The sequence below is a fragment of the Cherax quadricarinatus genome, chromosome 72, assembly GCF_038502225.1.
Source record: "Cherax quadricarinatus isolate ZL_2023a chromosome 72, ASM3850222v1, whole genome shotgun sequence".
NCBI classification, from domain to species: domain Eukaryota; kingdom Metazoa; phylum Arthropoda; class Malacostraca; order Decapoda; family Parastacidae; genus Cherax; species Cherax quadricarinatus.
The window spans coordinates 6,714,716-6,729,292 of record NC_091363.1 but is presented as its reverse complement, the minus strand read 5'-3'; the positions used below and the strand labels follow the sequence as shown (position 1 = coordinate 6,729,292).

Genomic DNA, 14,577 nt, shown 5'->3' with positions numbered 1-14,577 from the left:
TTAGTGAGGGATACACCTTTTTTCTCGCCTTTTTTTTTCATTTTTACTATTTTAAGTACAAAACTGAGCAATGAGGAGGAGGGGGGTTCACCGACATAAAACAAGGCCTCAAAAAAAAAGGAATTGGCCATGGCATTACAAAATTTGATATACTATTAAATTCACTCTTTAATGCAATCAAATAATGAACCCTCGACTAATTTTCTTGAGCATGATACAGCATGTGACGTGTACAGATTCTGAGGCACTAACATCTATACTTCAGTCAGGGACATTCTAAAATGATATCCCAAAATAAGCAATTCTTTTGATAACTAATAAGCAATTTTATCCTCTAAATACAGGCAGAGGCTTTCAGGCATTATTAAAAAGCATAGCTCATTTTCTTCCAGAATCATGAGCCTCAAATTTTCTCTAGCCTCAGATATGATCCAATGATTGTGTATAAAGCTTAATAGTTGATTATTCGAAAATAAATTACCCTTCTTGAAACCTGACACAGTGTCCAAAATCATAAAAACAGCATCACCTGCAAACTACCTACTCTGCTAAAATTCAATATGTGGGTCTGCACGCCACCACTTTTTGTCTTTTATTCATCTACCACGAGGAAATATGAGAATCAGAATTGTCATTCACACCGAGGAAGGATCAGAAACTCAAGCCAATCCAACTGTATGGGCTTTCAGGGATGAATGTGACTGGGAAATAAGTAAGAGGGCGCAGCCATGAGGTACTCTCAGAGTCTTGGTTACCAGAATGTCACAAAACTTGTTTCTGTTTCTTAGAAACCTATTATCACTAGGATGAAAGGTCCATGAGGAAAAAGAGGGATCTTGATATCAAATTGTCTTCTTTCCCTTTCCCCTCCGTGTTTTATAAATACAAGGTGAGTTGAGGCACTCTTGAAAGCTCTGGTAGCTTGGTGTATAGCTTCACACAAAGCATTCATATGAAGAAATGACAACCAAAAGGTTTATTGGGAAAATTCGTACTTTTATAAATACTTGTGACTTAACCAAACATTGAATCAGTAAAACAAAAGACACTAAAGCAATGCAAGTGCTGTACTTATTGAAAAAGAATCAAATGTCCTCTTTAGTTAATGTCTTGGTTATTCCCCTTTAAACAGTTGCAATGACATTGTTGATAATCAAATAAAAGGTTATAATGGCATAATACGCCATTTATCTACAATAAAGAAGGTTCAAAACACAATAAAGGACATACAGGGGAAAATAAAGACAAATGAATATTCAGGTATGGTATAACATGGTTTTAATATATTCTTTATCAACAGAATTTAATTCTGTATTTGAACCAAGACTCTGAGAAGCTCCGCATTACAGACACACATGCAAGTCATGTGTAAGTATCTCCTTTTATTTATTTTTTTGATGTATATATATGTAGACTGGTGGGGGCTGTGTGCACGCGTGTGGGTGCACATGTGCGCATGTACGTGTGTGGAGTTATGGAGTGATTTATTTTTAAACTTAAGGAGATATACACACATTATTTCATAGAAGCCTTACACTTGCTTTGGTACAATACCTGCAATATTAAAAGGATTGAAACCTTTCAATATTAGAATAAAAAACTTGTTAAAAAAAGACTAATCTTGTCTCTAAAGAACTGAAATATCCCTTACACAACTTTTATATTTTTCACATGTGACAAAGCCGATTAATCTTCATAATTTTTGGTTCATTATATGTATAACCTAGTACATAATTATTTTGAATATTGGCTTTTGACAATAGTAATACTGTTATAATAGTGGGCTATGTAAGAGACCCCGTCGAGCCGCTGAAACAATGTGAAAACCTTTAAAGTCAACCAGGAACTGATCTTCCACATTATCAAGTGCAGCACGAGAAACACATAGGCACTCAAAATATCACACATATACAATAAAGGCTGCTTATATCAAAACTTGAAAAACCTTTTGCTCTCTCTCTCTCTTTCTCTCTCTCTCTCTTTCAATGCTCCCTTGATATCTGCTATCCTTGATATTATGTACAATTTTAAATCATTTATATCTTACAACTAACTATACAGGTGAGTGGATTATAGCACCATCTCAACTACATTGCAATCTCAGCTGTTCAAGTTCTTCCAACTGCTTTTTTAACTTTTCCTCCTCTTTGAGTAGCCGCTGTTCTGTTTGTTGGAGATGCTTGCAGTGTAGGGCTGCCTTTTTAAGGATCTGGACCTTAGTGGCCTTATCAAGGATCTTGGTTTCAGGTACAAGTTGGCGGAGATACTCGAAGGAATTGCGCAGGTTCACTCTTCTCTGTCTCTCCAAGGAGTTGTGTACAGACCTTCTACCTTCGTCAGACTCTACACGGCTCCTTCGTCTATGCTTCGTCGACTTTATTACCTTTCAAAAGAAAGGCTTTTATTAGCAGAATTGTCTTATGCCAAAAAAAAAAAATGGTAAAGCTTAATTTCAAGTACAGGTACTTTTAAAGTTCTGTAATATGTTAATTAGTTTAAATATGAAATGAACATATTTTTTATTATTATTCAACATATGGTATACAATATATGGTATACAAGTTGGTGTATTATACATGAGCAACACATGGGTATCTCTGTTGCAGACATTTTATTTGGGCAGCAGACTTGTTCAATAAAATACCAGGGCAGCCTTCATACTAGAAATGTTAGAAGTGGATAAGTAATTTTAAGGCTTTATGTCCCTTAGCCTAGAGCAGAGCCATAAAGACAAAAACTTATAATGGAGCTAAAAGTGATGCACAGTAGTTTGTATCACAAGTTGGCCTTGCCCACTTTCTGTCCTTATATATAGACTGCTCTAGGCTAAGGGACTGAAAGCCTTAAAAATTACTTATCTGCTTCTAACAACTCTAGTATGAATGTTGTCCCTGTGTTTTATTGAACAAGCCTGCCGCCCAGATAAAATGTGCCTGCCTTGTTCACTTGTGACACAAAGTGGGCCTTGCCCACTTGTGACACTGCCTCCAACTGCTGCACTGCACTGCTGGTCCCAGTGTATGTCTCCAGCCTTATGCCTCTGTTCTAGGCTGAGGTACTGAACACCTTAAAGATTACTTCTCTTCTTATTCCATTATCTCCAATATAAAAGCTGCCTCTGTATTTGAATGATGAAGCCTGCTGCACAGGCAAAACATTCCAGCAAAAAAGATACCCAAGTGATAAACGTCTTATTGTATATTTTTAAGTTGAGAAATAAGCATTCCACTGCAAAAGACATTCTCAGAAAGCATTGGTTTCCTTCAAATGAATAAAGCCATGGTATCTGTGTTTCAAAAAGAGGGGTACGCAAGAACTTGATCCCAAGACCCACCTCCTTGTGGTAGTCCCTCATGCGTTTGGTGTAGGCTGCTGGCTTGCCCTGTGTCTTGATCTTTACTGACAGGAACCTGGTGCTTGCCACATCTTCGCTTTCAGGAGAAGTGGAACTGGTGACCCAGTTCTGTCGATTCCTCATGGCCAGTTGGAGTTGTCGCTTGACATCTACGGAGTGTTTGGACGGGACCTGAAGGCGGGAAGGAGCCGAGGCAGCTGTGGTGCAAAGGTTAGAGGTGGAAGAGTTTGAGGAGACATTGTAGCTTCCGAGAGTAATAGTTGTGGTGGTTGCTGCCTCATTGGGATCGCTGCATGTCACTACATCGACCTCATCTTCTCTAACGAAAAAAACGTGATGGTTAGTGTTGCCTAAAGAGTATATAAATCCAAACAAACAATGAAATATATAATATATATTATATATGCACAAAGCATGGGGAGATGGAAATCTTCAGCTCAAGATCTTTCACACATTTCAGTGCATCATCAGGAGCTTTGTAAAGTTGCAAGAGCAGCAACAGGTAGACTTAGGGGAAGTTTTCTCAGAGGAAAGGTAGTGTGTTGATGCTGGCCTATTCCACCTCAAAGGCTTTCTGAGGCCCAATAGGCTGGCATCAACATGCTACCTTTCCTCTGAAAAAACTTCCCCTTAATCTACCTGTTGGTGCTCTTGCTACATTAGGTATCTTACCAAAAGATATCAGAAAAATGGCTGGAACAAGTGTAGAAGCCTTCAAGAAGAAATTGAACAAGTATCTTCACCAGGTGCCAGATCAACCAGGTTGTTGTGGATATGTGGGGCAGCAGGCCTCCAGCAACAGCCTGGTTGACCAGGCAAGCACCAGATAAGCCTGGCCCCAAGAGTAGTGAGACTCTCGAAATTCTTCAAAAGTATATCAAAGGGTATGCCGTAACTCAATCACTAGCGCACTCAGCTCTCACACTGTGGCCCAGGGATCGATTTCCCAGTATGGGTGGAAAACATTAGGACGTGTTCCCATAAGACACCTGCTGTTCCTATTCACCCATTAGTAAAATGGGCACTTGGGTGTTAGTCGACTGGTGTGGGTTGCATCCTGGGACAAAATTTACCTATTTTGCCAAATATTATCTTCATAACAAGGGGGTTTGTATATAGTAGTATGTCACTGATGTCAGCTAAGCCTGTATGCATTGTACATGCAGAAATAAAGATATTAAATTATTATTATTGCACAGCTACTGATGATGCACTGAAATATATGAAAGATCATGAGCTGAAGATTTCCATCCCCCTATGGTTTGTCTTGTGCCCCCTGGCAAAACAGTGATGGAGTGATGGTGAAAGTGTTTCTTCTTTTTTGGGGTCACCCTACCTCAGTGGGAGACAGCGTTTTTTTTTTTTTTTTTTTTTTGAAAAAAAAAAATGCATATTTATATATACATGCATGCATACAATTAGTGGTCACTTTACTGGGTACACCTGCTTGTTAATACAAATATCTAACCAGTCAATCATGTGCAGCACCTCAGTGCCTAAAAGCATAGACATGGTCAGGAAGTTCAGTTGTTATTCAAAACAAACATCAAAATGGGGAAGAAATGTGATTGATCTAAGTGGCTTTGACTCTGGAATGACTGTGCCAGACAGGGTGGTTTAAGTATCTCAAACTGCTAATTTCTTGGGATTTTTACACACAACAGTCTCTATAGTTTACAGAGAATCGTGTGCAAAGCATTGTTCTGTGGGCAAAACTGACTTGTTAATGAAAGTAGTCAGAAGAGAATGGCCAGACTGGTTCAAGCTGACAGGAAGATGACAGTAACTTAAATAATCACATTATAACAGTGGTATGCAAAAAAGCATCTCTGAATGCACACTATGTTGAATGTTGAAGTGGATGGACTACAGCAGAAGACCACACTGGGTTCCACCCCTGTCAGCTACGAACAAGAAACTAAGGCTATAGTGGGCACAGGCTCACCAAAACCAGACAGTTGAAGATTTAAGAAAAATTTGCCTGATCTGAAATACCGATTTCTGCTGCAACGTGCAGAAAGTAAGGTCAGATTTTGGCATAAGCCTTTGGATGTTGTGGAATGGGAGATTTGCAGAATGAATGTGCAGATAACAAATCTAAAGCAACTGCATGATGCTATCATGTCAACGTAGACCAGAATCTAAGGAATGTTTCCAGCACCTTGTTGAACCTATGCCACAAAGAATTCAGTCTATTCTGTGGGACAAAGTGGGCCTCTACCCAGTAACATATAGGTGTATTTAATAAATTGGCTACTAAGTGTTATATATTATATATTCATGTACATATATAATTTCTATTCCATTTAGCCATTTCCCCACTGCAAAACTCCTGATGAAGCACTGGTGACTGCACAAGGCCTTGAGCTTGTTTATATACAATTACAATTACACACACACACACACACACACACACACACACACACACACACACACACACACACACACACACACACAAGCTCTACAATTAAACAGTCCCCATTTTAATAGTTTGTGCCCATAGAGCTGACTGATTGTACTGCATACCCTTACAGGTTTAGCACTTTGACATAATATATGATGAAGGATGTGACTACCATCCACCCACACGATGGGGTACTAAAACAAATAAACAGAGCAGGAAGAGACGTCGAAGTGAGACACTGTTGCGTTCCTCTCATGCCTGGGGCTCTGGGTCCCCTAGTCTGGCATTCCCAGCCAGTAGCCAGCTTCAGCTAGTGCCCGGGCAGCCACTAAGCACAGCTAGGCTCCCTGGCATTCCTCACCACACATGCCAGAGTCCACTGTAAGGCACCTCTGGTCCACCCCAACACTTTCGTGAAGATGGCCCAATGAGTAAGAAGTTATTTATTCCTCTTGATCCCTTTAAGGGGGTTCCTTGATGCTGGTGAAGGGTTCTTGTTACGAGGAATTGGAACAACCCTCCTATTCTTCAGATAAAACCTAATTAACTTTTGATAGGCAGGGTATGACACTTATAGGTTAGTGTTTCTGCCATAAATACAATAACATTAATCTTCAGCATTTGATTAAGTGTGTAATTACTCTTCTTGAGGCTGTAATGGCCACTTACACCTTAGGCTGTATCGAGTCATGCCAATGTACAGAGAAGAGAGATTGCCCAAAGCTAGGTCATGTAAAGGGAACAGGAGTTCCCTTTGCAAATAGAAACAAACTAAAAGTTCATAGACAGACTAACTGTAAAAAGCCACCATAAACAAATACCCTAACCTAGTATCATTGTGACATCACATGAATTCTTAAGCTGGAATACTTAGACTGATAGACAAAGACTACTGCCTAATGCTTCCTAGCAAATATAACAAAATTAGGCTTAAAAGCCAGTATACTGTCAGCAAATGAGACACTGATAATATATTTCACCTGTGCTCTTTAATAACTCTTAGTGTATGATTATTATTATAATCAAAAAGAAGCGCTAAGCCACAAGGGCTCTACAGCGATCTTAGTGTATGAGAGTGGGTGTGGTTGAGTGTCTTCGACCTCCCTATAATGAGCCATTAGAACTACTGCAGTGTTCTTTCATTCTTAAGTTCTTATACCTGTTGTAGATTCTGGGGGTCATTGCCCCCCGCAGCCGATTGGCTGATTAGATCATCAACCAAGAGTCCTGGCTGATGATCTAATCAACCAATCAGCATACATATTCAGTGGGTGAAGGGAGGAAGGGGAAGCTGAGGATGCACTGCCTAACACACGGTAGGGAAGAATGGGGATTCACTAAGTATGGAAAAAAAAAAAACACTTTACACGGGATGTAGTAGGGAGGGGGTAAATTAGGGTATACTGGGTGGGGGTTGGATTTAAGAGGAAGGGATTGGGGGTTAGTGATTGTAACTTGGCAGTGACTACCAGGCTGGCGACACTGGGCTGGCACCAGGCTAGACGATGCCAGTGCCAACCTGCTCCAAGACGTCTCCAAGGGTGGGGGGAGGGGGAGAGAAAAGAAGTCGTCTAGAGTGGGCAGGAAAAGGGATTTCAATTTTCTGTTGTTAGCAAGAGACCCACTTAACGATTTTCAGAGTTAGATTATTGGGGGATGGGACATGGAGAGGAGGAAAATGTGCCTAGTTCTTGTGTAAGGTGGCTAAAAGGTTGTTTTTTCTTATGATTGTCCTGATGGTCATGTCGATGTGCCTATCTTATGCAGGGTGCCTACAAGTGTGTTATTTGTCTTATAGTTGCCCTGAATGTAACCCATGAGTTGACCCATGTTGAGGGTGTCTTGATGCTGCAGGGCTCTGGAGTTGAGGAAGTTGAGCTACCCTTCGCTTCCATGAATTAAAAGCCTAACTGCCTACCATTCACAAGCGCTGTATAATTCTTACGGTTTAGCGCTTTCTCTTCTGTATAATAATGGGCTTTACGCCTCAATAACCATCAGTTCTCGTTAGCGTCAAATTGGATGGGTGGATGAATGTGTATATAGATGGATACTTATTTAAAAGATATCTACAAACAAGGCTCATGAGTTTATCAATGCCCTGACCAGAAAGCACAGAGGGAGGAAATTAGGGAAAGTATGAGTGTGCATGGGAAAGACACCGAGGCTATTTGCTGAGAATTACCAGTTGTTACATATATCAAGGACTAACGTGTATTATCTGGGTTTATGAGTCATGGGTAGATAAGTAATAGGCTCTCTCCCTACCCTCCTCCTCTCTCACTCTCTGAAAACTGTCCGCATAAAAACAAAGGGAAAAAATATACCATACTAAATTGTTAAAAATGACACAATTTGCAAGAAAAAATGGAACTGGATAAATGATGTGGGCTACAACTATCTACTGAATCAGGTAAGAAGAGGTAAGGAAAAAATGGAGGGAATGGTAATGAAAAAGGACGAGGAGGCAGTAAAAGTTGGAAGGGATAGGAAAAGAGGGAAGTAGCTAGAGAATGAGTGGGGGAAAATATAGTGTTTTATGCTAAGTTTTTCGATGGTTTCTAAGATGTATAAGCCTAAATGAACAGTATGACCCGAATCTTGTAGATATGACGACGAGGGTGTTGCTGCCCAGGGTCCCCAGACGTACCCAGCCATCACAACCTGGTTGATCTGCTATATTTTGATACCTATGATATTACTTCCACGCTCTCTGTACCTTTACAGTAAATATTTCTTGACAGTATTATTGTTGCTAATATCGGATAAACTGAACTCACTTGTAATTCTGTTGGATATTATTTTTGTTATTGTTATACACGGTGAGTCTTAAAGCCATAGAGCTGCCATACAGAGCTTGGGGAGTGGCAGGTGATCAGGTATGATCAGGGAAACATGACAAGTTATTGTATACCACCAGAGTACACTTAACTTTTAGGAATTTCAGTCCTCCATCCAGCTGACGGGGTAACGCTAATGCTCATTTTGGTATTATTATTATTATTATTCACAACTCTCGTACACAATATAGGACTTGACCAATGAACGAAATGAGAAAAAAACTGATCGAAACTTCGTGCGCCTCACACCTTGGCAGGCTTTAGTGAAAAAGATTGGCCGTTTCTTACTTTCGTCTCGTGACATGTTATAAGAATATAAAACGAATGAATCATTTAGAAGACACCGAAAACCTGCCTAATGAAGCGATGAACATTGAACAAGATATATCCAGGGAAAAGATAACAGGTAGTTTGCCGGCTATGTTCATGGGAAGGTATGTTGTACTAATTGCTACTGTTGCGTGTTATTAGTGGAAATATTTCTTCTTATTTTGTATTTATAGATGTCAGTGTAAGACTTTTTGTTTTGGTAATGATTTCAAATTAAGCTGGAATAATTAAAAATCTGAAGACTCTTTATACTGATAAGCATATAACATCTACCATTCAAAATACGCTCACATATCTTTCATGGATATTTAGCTAAAAACATCCAAACTAGAGAGAAAGAAAATATCACCAGATAATGGATGCTGAGGAAGATTTAACAGTAAAGTGACCTTTATATTGAAGTACAAACCCACTCATCGCACTAATAGGTAAGAAACAGCATATCAATATTATCTTTTAGTTACACAATTCTCTATTTTGCAGTTTATAATCATAAGATGCCATACCGTTGGCTGGTTTAAATTTGTGCTATTATCCTTCAATGTGACGGCAAATACAACGTCTGTATAACCAAAGTAATGAATGGTTAGGCATGCGTTCCTCCTTTTATAAATACATTTTTAATAGTTTGGAAGGTACGTAGTCTAAAAAGTATAGGACCCCTGGGGAATATAAACTTATGAAAATATGTACCACCACAAATAAGCAAATTAAGAAACGGCCACGACGTCTAGCAAGGTGACTGACTAGCAGCACCAGGAAACTTGTAATTTACACGCGTATCATTCAGGGTTCCAGAATAGGTTGCAAGGCACCAGATGACCCCTCCTTCAACCATATTATAATAATTATAATATATAATAATTATTATTATATTCAGGAGGTAAACAGAGTTGAGCACAGAAAAAGGAAGATGGCACTGATTCCTTGTACCAGGAGCCCTTTACCATCGATGTTTATTTTTTCATAAAGTTAGAGTAAGACATATTTGAAACGACATGAGCCAGTCCCGTAGATTTTCTAATATCAGATGGCTTATCCAAATCCCTTTGTTAATAAACCATCGCCTTTGTCTCTTTCAAGTTAACTGATACACCTCTTACTCTTCTTTACGCACTGATACACATACATAAAAACACATGAGCTAGAATGCAACCCCCTTCAAACTGGAATAAGCTGTTACACCAGGAACCAGCGCTCACAACATGGCAAGGCAAGAACAAACAGTAGTTTTCGCTCGTGTTACTCTTGATGTATATATACCGAGGTATGTATCTTTCATTGTATACAGATCGAGATTTATCTTAAGATTAATGCTTCCTCGCCAATAACCAGATAAGGAATAGTCACAATACAATGGCTGGAACAATTCATCAAAAGCCGGCACTTACAAGAGGAAAGTTAGGATGACATGGCGGTCCGTTCTGGACCGTCGTGTTTTGACAATGGTTCAAGAGGAACCGGAAACGTCACCTTACTTTCCTTTTCTAAGTGCAGACTTTTGATGAATAACTTGATACATTGCGGTCTCAAATAACTCTCGCACATTTGATAGGCTTAAGCCCTATATGAAGACTATTGGGATTAATAATCCAGGGGTTAATAATCCAGGATAACACAAAGTCAAGCAGTGTGGTTTATTTATATCAGTAGGTTTTTGTATAGGTCCTCCCTAGTGATGCAACCCACACGGACAACTCCTAGTTTAACTATTTACTACTAATCTTTGTTCTAATGCCTGTATGACTCGTAGGAACCATGGGTAGAAACAGAAACTAAACACATAAACAACGTGAGAGTATTTTGGGGAAAGGGTAGGGAAAAAACTACCACGACTCAGAAAAAATATCTACCCGGACCATTACAATATCATTACAGGATTTTACTGCCGCCATTGGCCTTGTCTACATGTCTAGTCAAAAGTGGGGAAGAGGGGGTAAAGAAAAGCGAGGGTAAGGGAGAAGGGGAAAAAAGAAGGGAAGCAAGGACAGGAAGAATATGAAAGGGAACAAGGAAAAGAATAAGAGGCAAGGGAGGGGGAAATAGGTGGTTAAGATGATTTCAACCCCCCCCCCCCCGGCGACGTCTTTGTCCTATTAGTATCCGATAAAAAAGGGGGGGGGGAAGGAGGCGATTTCGAGACCATTAACCTTGGAAGCAACCATCCTCGCCGTAACCAAAACATGAAAACACTCCGCCACAGTAAGATAAATAAACTTTTAAGAGGCACCTCACAGGAAGAGAGAAGGAAAAAAAAACTTAATTTATCCCTCAAGTCGTTAGCTGTGAGGGGTCGACGCTCCCCTGCCCTCCCCTTTGCTGCTTTATTTAATACTCTCCACTTCCTTTTCTGTCATTCTGTTTGTCTTGTCTTTCTCTGCATGCCATGGTAGATATAGTTACCATACTTGAAAATTCCTAGCGTGGCCAGGGTTATCTGACGCAAATCTAAGATCTGGTCCTGACAGAGAATAAATACATTTGATAAGTTTTGCTAGTTTTCCTACTCCCAAAGCCCGACCCTGGGCTACATTTGTCTGGCCAACCAGGCTGTTGCTGTTGGCGTCCCGCTGGCCCACATTTAACACAGCCTGGTTGATCTGGCACTCGGCTGAGGCATTTGCTTTATTTCCTCTTGAAGACTTCTACATTTGTGCTGGCAGTGTTTTTGATACCTTCTGGTAAGATGAATAATCTGGGAACACAGATAGTTACAATAATGCACTGGCGATACCTTGTTTATAATGATGGGCCTTAATGATTATATTTATGGGGAGGCGACAAGTCCATAAGGAAATGGCAGGGAGTTTGGTTCGATCTGAGGAAGAGGAGGGCAGCTACAGTTCCTTAGACCAACAGCCCTTCACCAGCATTCCTCTTCTTACTTTCTGGTATGTCCCCTAAGCTGGGGTGTAATTATACCTTCTCATTTGGCAGAGGGAAAGTACTAGCCGGCCAGCCTCCCTCCCTCTGTCTGTCTCCTTCCCTTGTCGCCCACCGCTCTCTTAAATGGTTAACAAATAAAACAGTCTTCCCCCCTTTATTGATTTTTCCCTTCTCTGACGTTTGCTTTTGATTGCTTTATGCTGTATTTCCGCCCTTTCTCTAGCGATTAATTTTATGTTCAAGAAGCGTTTTTAAGGGAATGTGTGCAAATGCGTGTGAAAGTAGGTTTAGAGAGGTAAAAGCCTATCAGCTACACGAGTGTTAGTAAGATTGTACTCGCATGTACACCACCGAGAATATTTTATATACACCTTCCAGTGTATATAACCTTGCTAGCCAAGGGGTGATATGGATACTTAAGTGAACACAGGTAACCAGAAAGGGTGGCAAGGATACGAATATTCAATAGTGGACAAATTCTACAGTTATTGTCACCAGGTCTGTGTGATGGCCACTCTCACCGCCCACGACACATGACTGACAACTGGAAATGGAAACTATGCCTCGGACCGTCCTGGACCATTATTATCACGCTGCACGTTCATGATGGTCCAGTAACGAACAAACACAAGTCTTCTGGTTTCAATTTCCAATTTGTGTGTCGGTTGTCAACTGTTGCAGCCACGGTAGTGGGACTTACTTTCTTCAGTCAACTAGATGGATTATTATATTCGTCGAAACGCTAAACCCATAGGAGTAATGCGGCGTCTTGGGAATGGGAGGTAATTAAGTTTGATGAAGTGAATTGGAGTCAAGCTTCAATTTCGTGGATCAGCGTCCCTGCACCAGCATGAAGGGCAGGTTGAAGGCGTGCAGAGTAGAGGGCGTGGTTACATAACATGTATGAGACTGCAACTCTTAATAGCAAGGAACCCTATAGGTTAAAGATCTTCCCCCATGCATATAACTGGCCAACAAAGGGTTCAGTTCTCCTTTAAAAACGTCTAATTTTGTGATGCTCAATTCAAATCTGAGCTTAAGTTTTGCCTGAACACAGTTTGTGTATGTGAAAGATTTCACCAACAAATAGTCATCAAGGAAGAGAGATATCTGGGAAACTTGGTGTGGGAAAAGCCGGACTGAACACAAGCGAAGAAGCCTGAACCTTCTATGTACATATGGCTAAATGACTGTGGGGAAGTTTCTTATGTGTGTGTGTGTGTGTGTGTGTGTGTGGTGTCAAATAGGTAAAACTGGACAATTAGCAAGAACTCATTTAAAATTAAGTATTAACATTTTCTCTTATACGTTTAAATATATTTTTTTAATTTATGTTAATGTAAAAATTAATTTTGTACCAAAAGAACCTTAGAAAACTTACCTAACCTTATTATAACAAGCGCAATTTAATTTAGCCTAATCCAAATATACATATAATTAGATAAGTTTACAATGATTTAATAATAAACAAACACAATGAAACATTTTTTTCGGTAGTTTCAGAATGATATTTGCGACATTATTGCATACACAAATTTTCGCTTGCCTTATTCGGCAAGAAGAGCATTTCTATTTAAGCCAAAATCGCAAGTTTTACCTATTCGGCACGACATTATATATATATATATATATATATATATATATATATATATATATATATATATATATATATATATATATATATATATATATAATAAAAAAAAGTTAAATTTTATTGGTTAGTGTAATTAGTAGTAAGAGGGCCCCTGAAGAGAAGGTTTCTTGATGCTGCTGAAGGATTCTTCATCCAAGGAATAGGACTTGTCTTCCTCTTCCTTGAATCGAACCTGATTGTCTCCCACTCCTCAGATGCTGTATGATCCGCATGGGTTTGGCATTTTCCCTTAAATGTAATGATAATGATAATTAGCAAGGAACATATTTTGTACTAGGTTATTATGTCTGCGCACGTTTGCAATTGCTAGGCTACAAACCATCCTATGCTCCACTATTTTAACAGCATATGCGAGTATCTTCGCGGTGCGCCACATCAACCAAATGGTGGATATGTGGGCCGGCGGGGTGTCGACAGCAACAGCCTGGTTGACTAGGCAGGCTCGACACAGATAAAGTTGTCACACATTAAATTTTACCTTTTTTATTACTGTAAGTATTACAACTTGTTAAGACGACTTGTCACAGCCACAGTGAGTCTCTTGTTATGTCAGTGGTTCTGGGCATGATCTTCTCCAAGGCCAGGCCTCAAACCAGGCCTTCGAAGATGGAAAGGAAATATTACAAGACTGAGAACTATTTAGAAGCACAGACAAGTGTGTATTTATGATGAACGTAACTACAAGTTTGTAACACATTTACCTATCATCTTATGCGTGTATACTACAAAAAAGATCGGCAATTCCGTCAGTGAAAAAAAAAATAGCAGGATTCCACTGCATACTCGACAGGACCGTAATACTAGTTGCTCTCTACCAACCTACTAGTATTTCGATAACACCCCAGCACAAAGACTTATCTCAACATGAGAATTAACATGAGATAAGGAGAAAGACAAAGAATAACAGATGTGATACTCAATCATTCCTTTGTTTACACCAGAGTTGCAGTGGTCGATGCGACACTCAGGATACAAAATGAGGATCTTGATAAGATATTCTCGACTTTGTCAACGACTCTGATCTCGTGTTATGAAAGAGATGCAGGCTAGTTTGGAGGAAACTGCACAAAAAAAATATCCTGAAAATGATTCATCGGTCAGGTTGTGA

General features: G+C 39.7%; 1 protein-coding gene across 3 annotated transcripts in view; it reads right to left on the bottom strand.

The window, feature by feature from the left end:
- Positions 1-7: 7 nt before the first annotated feature.
- LOC128705183 (myc proto-oncogene protein) overlaps positions 8-14,577 on the bottom strand; it is a 38,305-nt gene continuing 23,735 nt past the window's right edge. Inside the window, exons 3-4 of one of the 3 annotated variants that reach the window (XM_070100350.1) lie at positions 3,335-3,669; positions 8-2,383 (exon numbers count right to left, since the gene is read on the bottom strand). In XM_070100350.1, coding sequence (XP_069956451.1) covers positions 2,084-2,383; positions 3,335-3,669 — 635 coding nt within the window. In that variant the 3' untranslated portion in view covers positions 8-2,083. Of the gene's footprint in view, positions 2,384-3,334; positions 3,673-14,577 lie in introns of all 3 variants that reach the window. The other 2 variants (XM_070100349.1, XM_070100351.1) reach the window with 2 other exon arrangements.